The sequence below is a fragment of the Hypanus sabinus genome, chromosome 2 (genome assembly GCF_030144855.1).
Source record: "Hypanus sabinus isolate sHypSab1 chromosome 2, sHypSab1.hap1, whole genome shotgun sequence".
Classification (NCBI taxonomy): Eukaryota; Metazoa; Chordata; class Chondrichthyes; order Myliobatiformes; family Dasyatidae; genus Hypanus; species Hypanus sabinus.
Window position 1 is genome coordinate 38190012 of NC_082707.1, and position 12069 is coordinate 38202080.

General features: G+C 39.1%; 1 protein-coding gene across 1 annotated transcript in view; it reads right to left on the minus strand.

The window, feature by feature from the left end:
• LOC132403408 (mucin-4-like) overlaps positions 1–10498 on the minus strand; it is a 61817-nt gene extending 51319 nt beyond the window's left edge. Inside the window, exons 1-2 of the mRNA XM_059986820.1 lie at positions 10291–10498; positions 7137–7291 (exon numbers count right to left, since the gene is read on the minus strand). Of these exons, the coding sequence (XP_059842803.1) occupies positions 7137–7291; positions 10291–10498 (363 nt within the window). The remainder of the gene's footprint in view (positions 1–7136; positions 7292–10290) is intronic.
• Between the last annotated feature and the right edge of the window lie 1571 nt (positions 10499–12069).

The window sequence follows — 12069 nt, forward strand, 5'->3', positions numbered from 1 at the left end:
CGGGAAAAAGCCTCTGACTATCCACACGATCAATGCCTCTCATCATCTTATACATAGTTGTTGTGAAGTAAAGTCTTTCACAACTTAGTAGTACTATGACCAACACTGCTAATATGTTTTATTTTCTGTTGCAGATTATTAACAGAATTTAAATTACATAGCTTGCTGTGGTGACCTCTGAACTTGTGCTTCTGCATTGTCAGCCCAGGCAGTGGTTCAAGTTCAAATTTAATTATCAGTCAACCATACACAGATATAGCCCTAAAAGAAACAGTATTCCTCTAGGGCCAAGGCCCCACCCAGAAAAGATTCTATTACCCCATGGAGGCATCCCACCTTGGCGTCTCCTCTCCTGGGCAACTGCAACAACTAACCCCGTGGCCTGGGCATAGTCTTCACCCCAAATGAGGCAACACAGCTCTCCTTGCCATCGGTTTCGTAAATGAACCAGCACTTGCAGCATTCTTTGTTACCAATATCCAACAGGGTCTTGTGATCACAATGAAAACATCCTAGACAATCACTCACAACTATTTTGGACCATGCACCATCTAACAGTACAAAAGTCCAGGTGACAACACAGCAACGGTACGCAATATGTCCTGCTCAATTACTATCGAGCAACTCAATGATGGAATATTCCTGCAGTACTTGATGGTCTTATTATCTAGCAGTGACATACGACCATAAAAAGATGAATAAAATGAAGAAATACAGCTTTGGACCCAGCAAGGCTGCCGTGTCTGTGCGTGCCGCCATCTTACTAGTAACTGTTACCAAATGAGTATCAAGGTAATTTAGCAACTCTGCATGATATTTATTGAAGAATTAATATAAAAATAATCTAGCATTTACATTAATTCTGAGAAAAAATATGCACTAGTAATACCTCATCTACCGGAGAAGAAGGATCTGCAGTTACTTTAACCCAGGTTATCTTCAAGGTCCATCTTGCCTTATACATAATTGTAAATTTATTTTCTATTATTTTCTCCACTCCCCGTACCAAGTTGGAAGTATTCAAACCAAATGTTTCATATTCCTATAAAATAAATGTAACAAAATCCTTATCAGTACTTAAGAAATATACATTACCCGGTGTTAATTGGTTGTTATAGAAACATCAGAATCCAGATGATTGAAGGAAACCCCTGATAAATCCAAAAGATATTACTCTTCAAATGCTTACTTCACTTCCTTTAATTGCTTTCCACATTATTAGTTCATTGATAAACTCATTCAATGTGCTCTGTATAATGTAGTTAAATTTAGGTCACCTTTTGGAAATCATGGGCATTCACAGAACAGAAGGTGGCCATCAAGACCATGCAGTTGAAATATATGCTTTAAAAGTTTACTTAATCTTCCAAAGTCTCCATTTGTAGTCTTTAGTTTCCAGCTCTTCAAGTGCTCATCAAGGTATCTTTTAAATTTGATGAGGGTTTCTCCCTTTGTCGTTCTTTTATGCAGTGAATTCCAGATCCCTGTCATCATTTGCCCAAATGCATCTTTTCCTTAATTCTTTTCTGATGCTTCTACCAATGAACTTATTTTCTTCCCCAGTGACTGAATGTTGTGCTGTGTAAAATAGGTCCTTCAATCTTGCTTTGTCTAGGCCTTCTGCATATTCAAGTAAAATCATGTCTCAGGCTTTCTTGATACCCTAGAAAATATCCTTGTCCTTGTCGGTGTCTCACATTTCTATAATTCTGGCAAAATCCTCTTAACTCTCCACTGCACCCTCTCTAGTTCTATCTAATCTTCCTGTATTATATTAACAAGAACTGTGGCTGTGGTTCTACAGTTCAAACAGAACCACTCCACTCTCATATTTTATGCTTCTGCCATTGAAGGCAAGTAACATTCAAATAATTTCATTTTTTAAAACTATTTTGAATCCTTCAGCTCCTCTACACTTCTTAATGCATTACTGCTTCTCATATATTCCCTGAACTTGTCTGCTTTGCCCAAATCCTTTGACCAACATTCCCCAGATCAAAGTTTATTTTCAACTTTTGGTCCATTCCAGTCCATGATATCTTCCTACAGATTATACCTTTCTTCCTTACTCATACCCTTTTGTTCAGCAGAATTATCAGTCGTAGATCCTATAGTTAGTTGAAGTTATTATTGTACACAGAGCACACGACAGAAAACTGATGTTGATTATTGTCTTCTCCCTTCTCGTACACAGCCAATGCTTATATAATTTCTTTTGTATGCCATGAGCTTTTACTTTACGAGACTTTATCAAGAATTTTGCTTAAAATTCATTAAATGTCCACTAATCCTTACCACCTCCTATATCGATTTCTCAAAAACAATGCAAGCAATCCTTGACTACCTGGTACTTCTTGAAATGATGATGGGACAGTAATGATCCCATCACTAATGACTTGGTTGTTTATTTGCTTTATCCTTTACCCTCTTTTAATGAAGGTGCATTTAAGAGGTCTGCACCCTTCAGCCTCATTCCTATATCAAAAATATAATACCCATTGCAAACAGAAATAAATTAGAACCAATATTTCAAATTCTTCTTCAATCTCAATGCATATGCCAATTCCTTCTATTTCTCTTCCAACTTCACATTTAGTGCATTTTAAGGGTGTGCTATTTCCTTTATTATTTCCATTCTTTTCATGTATTTAACAAAAAGTTAGGATCTTTTCTAGATTTTACCTGCCACTGTCTTTTCAGTCGCTCACCAACATAATGTTCCTAATTTCACCCCCGCACTTCCTTTAAGATCTTAGCAACTGCCTGTCCCATCATACCCATACATTCCTTTCCAACTACGGGAGTTCAGAAGTTACTCTTTCATTTAAATTTGAGTTTGTATTATCTCGTTTTGTGATAATCTTAAACCTTTCATTAGGGTACATATCCTGAAAACACAATGTTGTCTACTCAAGGGTAAAATACTCTGCATTCAGTTGTACATAGGGAATTATGTCTTAAATTTCTATCAAGGTAATGCATACTAAATGCTGGAGGAACTCAGCAGATCAGGTAGCATCTATGGAGAAGAATAAACATCTGATATTTCGTGTCGAGACCCTTCACCAGGACTGGAAAGGAAGGGGGAAGAAGCCAGATTAAGGCGATTGAGGCAGCCAGATGAGGAGGTAGGTAGGTGGGTGGGAGAGGAGGGATGAAGTGAAATGATGGGAGGTTTTAGGTGGAAAACCTAGAGGGCTGAAGAAGAAAGGTTCGGATAGGAGAGGAGAGTGGCCCATCAAGTCTGCTCCACCATGGCGGATCCAATTTGTCTCTCAGCCCCAATCTCCTGCTTTCTCCCCTGATCCCTTCATGCCCTGTCCAATCAAGAATATATCAACCTCTGCCTTGAATATACATAACAACTTGGCCTCCACAGCTGCCTGCAACAAAGAATTCCACAGATTCACTGCCCTCTGGCTAAAGAATTTCTTCCTCATCTAAAAGGATACCCACTATGCTGAGACTGTGTCCTCTGGTCTTAGACTCCCCCACCATAAAAAAAAGCATACTCTTTACATCCGTTCTATCAAGGTCTTTCATGCTTGTCCATGAGAAAACCTACCCCGTTGCAGATGGAGTGAGAATATTCAACAAAGTGGTCCTCCAATCTACGTCAGGTCTCACTGACGTAGAGGAGGTTGCACTGGGGACACTGGATTCAGTAGATGACCCTGACAGACTTGCAGGTGAAGTGTTGCCTCACCTGGAAGGACTATTTGGGACCCTGAATATTGATGAAGGAGTAGGTGACTGGGCAACTGTACACTTGTGTTGCTTGCAGGGATAGGTGCCAGGAGGGAGAGTAGTGGGGAAGGTTGAGTGGATAAGAAAATCACAGAGAGACCGATCCCTGTGGAAAGCAGAGAGTGGGGGAGGTAAAGATGGTGCAGAAAATGATGCAGAGACTTGTAGGGTGGTAGGTAAGGTCAAGGGGAACTCTACCTCTGTTATTGCAGTGGGAAGATGGGGTAGGAGCCTAGGATATGTCTAGGATATGGAGGAGATGTGGGTGGGGGCAATGGTAGAGGAAGGGGCACCGAAGAAGCAAGACATCTGAAATACTTAGAATGGAAATCTTCATCCTGAAAACAGATATGGTGGAGACAAAGGAGCTGAGAAGTGGGAATGGAATTTTTACAAGTGAATGGTGGGAAGAGGTAGGTTTAAAAAAGATATCATCAGATAGTCGGTCTCCAGAGATGGAGGCAAAAAGGTGGAGAAAGGGGAGAGAGGCGTTGGAAATGGACCAAGTGAATTCAAGGGCAGGGTGGATGTGGAGGCAAAGTTGATTAAATTTGACAAGCTCGGCAAGAGTGCAGAAAGCAGCACAAATGGCATTTGTCAATGTCATGGTGAAAGTTGTGGAGTGTTACCACTGAAGGCTTGGAGCATGGACTGTTCCATGTTGTGAACAGAAAGGCAGGCATACTGTAACATGTGGGTGCTCATGATTACACCTTAGGTTTGGAGAATGTGGGAGGAGCCGAAAGAGAAATTACTGAGTGTGAAGACCAGTTCCGCCAGACGGAGTAGGGTGGTGGTGGAGGGGAGATGGTCCAGTCTGTTAACAGTTTGTTTTCTCCCTTTCTTGATGGCTGTTTAAGTGTTAGAATTTAAAAGCTGGAAGAAATAGTTAAACTCAATAAACATACAATAACAATAAACATGAACCAGGAGGTGCATCGTCTGCTGAAGGCTAGATCTGTGGCGTTCAAGTCTAGCGACCCAGGCCTGTACCATCAAACCGGGTACGATTTGTGGAGGACTATTTCAAGGGCAAAGAGACAATTTCAAACAAGGTTGGAGGCAACATCAGATGCATGGCAACTCTGGCAGGATCTGTAAGACATTACTTCCTACAAAGCGAAACCCAATAGCCTGAATGGCAACGATGCTTCACTACCAGATGAACTCAATGCCTTCTATGCACGCTTTGAAAGGGAGAACACAACTACAGCTGTGAAAGTCCCTGCTGCACCTGAGGACCCTGTGATCTCTGTCTCAGAGGCCGATGTTAGACTGTCTTTAAAGAGAGTGAACCCTCACAAGGCAGAAGGTCCTGATGGAGTACCTGGTAAGGCTCTGAAAACCTGTGCCAACCAACTAGCAGGAGTAGTGTATTCAAGGACATTTTCAACCTCTCACTGCTATGGGTGGAAGTTCCCACTTGCTTCAAAAAGGCAACAATTATACCAGTGCCTAAGAAGAATAATATGATAGCTTAGCATTTAATGCATCATTCCCACAGTCCTGATTGAGAAGTTAAAATATTTCTTTTTTGTATGACTTTTAAAATCTATTCAATCTATGTAATTGATTTACTTGTTTATTTATAATTATTTTTATTTTATTAATTATTTTTTTCTCTGCTAGATTACGTATTGCATTGAACTGCATCTGCTAAGTTAACAAATTTCATGTCACATACAGTGATAATAAACCTGATTCTGATTTTTGTTTTGTAAACAAATGTAATCAATGTAAAAATCTTACTTTTTTTAAACTACATCTAGGATGTAACAAAGTGCGTTGCAGGGAAAACACTTTTGGAAATGTATTTACAATTGTTATATTAAAAAAAAACTTACAGAAGTTCGAATATGTTCCAAAATTTCCTTTCAACACAAATGCGAAATTATTTTGTAATTCACAAATGATCCACATTCTCTCTAATGCCAACTTCATTGCATGGACCTTGTTTCACTGGCATGCCAGACCCATTTTATATCCCAGCATATATCCCATCCCTCACAACTATTCTTCAATAGCTTGTTTATTTCATCCAGTTTTCAATGGAAAATTTTAGCAACATTTAACAGCAAATCTACCTGATAGAAAACTTCTCCATGTGAGAGGAATGCATTGATCCAAAACACAGCAATCATCGGTGGCTGGGAATTGCTTTGAAATCCATTTTGAAACGGGTTTGCATAATTGTACTTTACAGAGTTTGGCAATGGAAAGACTATCAGCCCATCCTCTGTAAACTGTCAACAAAAAAGATCATCGGACAGTTAACCAGGTAATTTAAGTATATTGGAAAAGAACTAGTTGACAATGATACATTTCAAAATTGAGCTAATCTAATTTGCAACAGTACAACTCATCTTAATAATTTGATTTGAAGATATTAACAGTGATTTATTATCTGAAAGAATGCATAAAATTGAAGTAAACAGCACTATCAAGCATGTCAGGACCACAGGACAAATGTTCAATGGCATTCTATCTATTTATTGATTAATTGATTGGATTGATTGAGATAAGACATGGAATAGGCCCTTTGAGCTGCGCTGCCCAGCAACCCCTGATTTAACCCTAGCTTAATCATGGGACAATTTAAAACGACTAATTAATCTACCAATCAGTGTGTCTTTGGTCTGTGAGAGGAAAACAGAGCACCCAAAGGATACCCATGTGGATACCGGGGAGAACATACAAACTCCTTACAGACAGCAATGGGAATTGAACCCAGGTCACTGGTACTATGAAGTGTTGTCCGAACCACCACACTACCATGCTGCATCTCTCACAGTCCATTAGGCTCAGATCTGGTGCAATGGGTCACTTAATAGATTAAAAAGTTGAAGGAAGTGGGGAAATGCGACTAATGAAGAGCTGAGGCATAGATCAGTCATGATCATATTCAATGGTCAGGAAGGCAGCTCCTATTTTCTTGTATCCTCATGTTCAAAATGTTGTTTTGGCACAAGCCCAACTACAGAAAAGGCAGTCTATCTGGTGACAGGCTTGCAGTACAGAATCCTTGTGTTAAAGATGGGTTCCCTTCAGCTGTACAGGAAATCAGGACTTCAGAGTTTGGGACAGCTGTTCCTGCCACTTTTCTCTTATCCTGGGCTTACTGGAGCTACATCTTCCTGGACATTCCCAGGAATTCCATGATCATATTCCAGACACTCAGAACAGGAAGACTGAGGTACATAAAAAAAGTTCATCACTTTGCTTAGGGAGTTATTGGTGAATTCGTTTCTGTGTCTACCTAACTGTGTGCAATTGCTCACTGGTTATAATTACACGGCACTCTGCCAGTCTGCTGCATTGTACTGCAGAGTAATCACCTTATTACCAATTGGTTCTTATGATCAGTCTATGAATAGACTGAAATTACTTACATAAACTGAAGACAACATAGTTTCCCCAAAAGTGAAGAACATCTTAGGCTTAAAAGTGGGACTGATTAAATTTGTTTTTGCAGCTCTTTCAGCAGACAAACTATCCTTCAGCCTTTTATCACTGACTTGATCTCCATATGGAAAAAGAATCACATCTAAAGAAAAAATATACAAATATCAACAAAAGAAATTTCTTGATCACTAAAGAAGAGAAACAAATTTTCAGAAACTTGTTTTTTGAATTTCGACCTGGCCGATGTTAACTCTCCCTTCCTAACTATCAATGAAGTTTTGATACACCTGGTTGTTTGGTGCACTCATTTCTGTAAGCAATTTAAAAGAAAAAGATGAAGTGTGACATGTGGATTTGATACATGCAATTGGGGTCAAGATAATCATTGGAGGAGTATCGAGCAGATGGAAGTGTACTCAAGAAGGAATTCAGGAAGGCAAAAATGAGGCATAAGATACTACTTCAGCAGAAAATCATTGAAAGAGAATTGTTAAGTATATTAAAGAGTAAAAAGTAACCCAAGAGAGAATAGGGCCCCTCAGTGGGCATCTTTGTGTAGAACCACAGGAGATGTATGAAATCATTTCTGTGTATTTATCCTCTGTTGTTACCATGGAGAAGGACGTCAGAATCAGGTTTAATATCATTCTGGGAATGAGAGGGTTAACATATGAGGAACATTTGACTGCTCTTGGACTGCACTTCTTGGAGTTTAGAAGACTGAGGGGGACCTCATAGAAACATTTCGAATGTTGAAAGGCATGGACAGAGTGGATGTGGCAAAGTTGTTTCCCATGGTGGGGGAGTCTAGTACGAGAGGACATGACTTGAGGATTGCAGGGCGCCCATTCAGAACAGAGATGCAAAAAAAAAAATTTTATCCAGAGGGTGGTGAATCTATGGAATTTGTTGCCACGGTCAGCAGTGGAAGCCAAGTCATTGGGTGTATTTAAAGCAGAGATTGATAGGTATCTGAGTAGTCAGGGCATCAAAGGTTATGGTGAGAAGGCAGGAAAATGGGACTAAAGGGGAGATTGGATCAGCTTATGATGAAATGGCAGAGCAGACTCAATGGGCTCCTTTGTCTTATGGTCTTTGGGATATGTCGTGAAACTTGTTAACTTTGCGGCGGCAGTACAATGAATTACAAGATAAATATAGAAAAAAAACTAAATTACGTTAAGTATACATATGTATATTAAAAAGATAAATTAAGATAACTAGTGAGAAAACAGAAATCAAAGTCAATTTCTGCTGAAGGGTCTTGGCCCGAAACATCTACTGTACTCTTTTCCATAGATGCCTGCTGAGTTCCTCCAACATCTTGTGCGGATTTCCAGCATCTGCAGATTTTCTCTTGTTTTTAAAAAGTAAGTAGTGAGATCTCATGAAGCATGAAGATCTCAGAACTTAAGATATTTATAATGGAGATGTCTTGAGGATAGTCCATATTGCATTGGAGGTGACACTGGATGCCTTTAAACATATGAAAGACACTTTCAGAGTCTGAAAATGTATATGCAAACACACTGTGGGAAGCTCAAGAAGAAATTTTGTGTGCCATACCAATTGTGGTTGAGGGTGAATGCCTGCAGCAGAAGGATGCTATGGAAAGTTAAACTGCATGAGATCCAGATAGAGCTAGCTTATTCAGTGTATAGCTTGCTTGATGGCAGGAAACTGAAGGTGATGGTTTTAAAACAGGAGACCCATGATTAGTGATGTTACAATGGGTCATTGCTACGCCCATTACTGTTTGACATCTATGTTAATGATTTGGATGAGAATGGTTAGTAAGTTTGCCAATAATATTAAAAAGGTACATGGAGCTTAGAAAAATAGAGGACTATGGGTAACCACAGGTAATCTCTAAAGTAAGTACATGTTCGGCACAGCATTGTGGGCCGAAAGGCCTGTATTGTGCTACTGGTTTTCTATGTTTCTAATAGGCAGTGTAATTGAAAGTAAAGATGGTCATCAGGATTTATAAAGCAATCTGGATCAGCAGGGTAAGTGGGCTGAGATGAAAAATAAATACAGCTTAAATTAGACTAACTTGCAGCAATTTTGGAGGGTAAATGGTTTGGACTTTCATAGTGAATGGCAGAACCCTGGGGAGTGTTGTAAAATAAAGGAGGAACAAGCACACTGTCCCCTGAAAGTGGCATCACAGGTTCATGGGACAATGAATAACGCTTTCAGCACGTTAGCCTTCATCGGTCAGGGCATCAAGTATTCAAGTTAAGATTTTATGGTGCTGTTAAGATATTAGTGAAATCACACTTAGGAGACTGTGTTCAGTTTTGGTCACCCTGATATAGAAAAGATGTCATTAATCTTTAAGGACAGTAGAGGTGATTCATGTGTACATTCCAGTGCTTGAGGGATTGCGGTATGGAGAGCGAATAAGCAGGGCAGGACATACTCAGTGGGGCATTGGAGAATGAGGGGTGACCTTATAGAGGTATATAAATCACAAAAGGCAAAGATAGGGTGAATATACACAATTTTAATCCCCCAGGGTTGGGGAATGAAGAAGTAGAGGGCATACATTTCAGGTGAAAGGGGAGAGATTTACTAGGAATTTGTGGGACAAATTTTTCACCTAGAATGGTCAGTACATGGAATGAGCTGCAGGAGGAGGTTGCTGAAGCCAGTACATTAACAGCATTTAAAAGGTGCTTCGATAGGAAGTTTATGGATGGGAAAAGAAGAGGGATTATGGGCTAAATATGGCAAATGAAACTTGCTTAGATGGGAATCTAGATTGGCATGGATCATTTGAGCTGAAGGGCCTACTGTGGAGCTCTATGATACTATGACTTCATAGAAACTATTCTCTCAAAGAGGCTATTCATTCCAATACGATTGTTGTTTCTGGGAAAGACTTATCCAGTTATTCTCATTTCTCTGCTCAAAATGAGAAAAATACATTTTAGTTCTTCATCTATTTAATCCTTTGAAAGCTATTAGTGAATTTGCATTACAGATTACAACAAATCAGTTTTAAAACATTATTTCCATTGCTCCTTGCAGTTTAACTCAGTTCTTGCTTCAAAGCTATTTGATTTATTCCATGGTGGTATCACATTGTTACATCAAACTTAATTTCATATCATTTGAGATAATTAATGTACTTACGTCCATCAGATTGTATTGGTCGGGCTGTTGTTGACATTGTAGTTGTAGAGGTTGTAGTAGTTGTTGTTGGTTTTGAAGTAGTTTTAGTGGTGCTTGTTGGTTTTGAAGTAGTTGTAGTGGAGCTTGTCAGTTTCGAGGTGGTTGTACCAGAGCTTGTTGGTTTTGAGGTGGTTGTATCAATGCTTGTCAGTTTTGAAGCTGTTGTCATGGTGCCTGTCTTTTCTGAAGTTGTTGACATTGTAGTTGTAGAGGTTGTAGTAGTTGTTGTTGGTTTTGAAGTAGTTGTAGTGGTGCTTGTCAGCTCTGAAGTAGTTGTAGTTATATTTGTTGGTTTGGATGCAATTGCAGAATTGGTTGTTGGCTCTGAAGTAGTTGTAGTTATATTTGTTGGTTTGGATGCAATTGCAGAATTGGTTGTTGGCTCTGAAGTAGTTCTAGTTATGTTTGTTGGTTTGGATGCAATTGCAGAATTGGTTGTTGGTTCTGAAGTAGTTCTAGTTATATTTGTTGGTTTGGATGCAATTGCAGAATTGGTTGTTGGCTCTGAAGTAGTTCTAGTTATATTTGTTGGTTTGGATGCAATTGCAGAATTGGTTGTTGGTTCTGAAGTAGTTGTAGTGGTGCCTGTTGGCTCTGAAGTAGTTGTAGTTATGTTTGTTGGTTTGGATGCAATTGCAGAATTGGTTGTTGGTTCTGAAGTAGTTCTAGTTATATTTGTTGGTTTGGATGCAATTGCAGAATTGGTTGTTGGCTCTGAAGTAGTTCTAGTTATATTTGTTGGTTTGGATGCAATTGCAGAATTGGTTGTTGGTTCTGAAGTAGTTGTAGTTATATTTGTTGGTTTGGATGCAATTGCAGAATTGGTTGTTGGCTCTGAAGTAGTTCTAGTTATATTTGTTGGTTTGGATGCAATTGCAGAATTGGTTGTTGGCTCTGAAGTAGTTCTAGTTATATTTGTTGGTTTGGATGCAATTGCAGAATTGGTTGTTGGCTCTGAAGTAGTTCTAGTTATATTTGTTGGTTTGGATGCAATTGCAGAATTGGTTGTTGGCTCTGAAGTAGTTCTAGTTATGTTTGTTGGTTTGGATGCAATTGCAGAATTGGTTGTTGGTTCTGAAGTAGTTGTAGTGGTGCCTGTTGGCTCTGAAGTAGTTATAGTTATGTTTGTTGGTTTGGATGCAATTGCAGAATTGGTTGTTGGTTCTGAAGTAGTTGTAGTTATATTTGTTGGTTTGGATGCAATTGCAGAATTGGTTGTTGGTTCTGAAGTAGTTCTAGTTATATTTGTTGGTTTGGATGCAATTGCAGAATTGGTTGTTGGCTCTGAAGTAGTTCTAGTTATATTTGTTGGTTTGGATGCAATTGCAGAATTGGTTGTTGGTTCTGAAGTAGTTCTAGTTATATTTGTTGGTTTGGATGCAATTGCAGAATTGGTTGTTGGTTCTGAAGTAGTTCTAGTTATATTTGTTGGTTTGGATGCAATTGCAGAATTGGTTGTTGGCTCTGAAGTAGTTCTAGTTATGTTTGTTGGTTTGGATGCAATTGAAGAATTGGTTGTTGGTTCTGAAGTAGTTCTAGTTATATTTGTTGGTTTGGATGCAATTGCAGAATTGGTTGTTGGCTCTGAAGTAGTTCTAGTTATATTTGTTGGTTTGGATGCAATTGCAGAATTGGTTGTTGGTTCTGAAGTAGTTGTAGTGGTGCCTGTTGGCTCTGAAGTAGTTGTAGTTATGTTTGTTGGTTTGGATGCAATTGCAGAATTGGTTGTTGGTTCTGAAG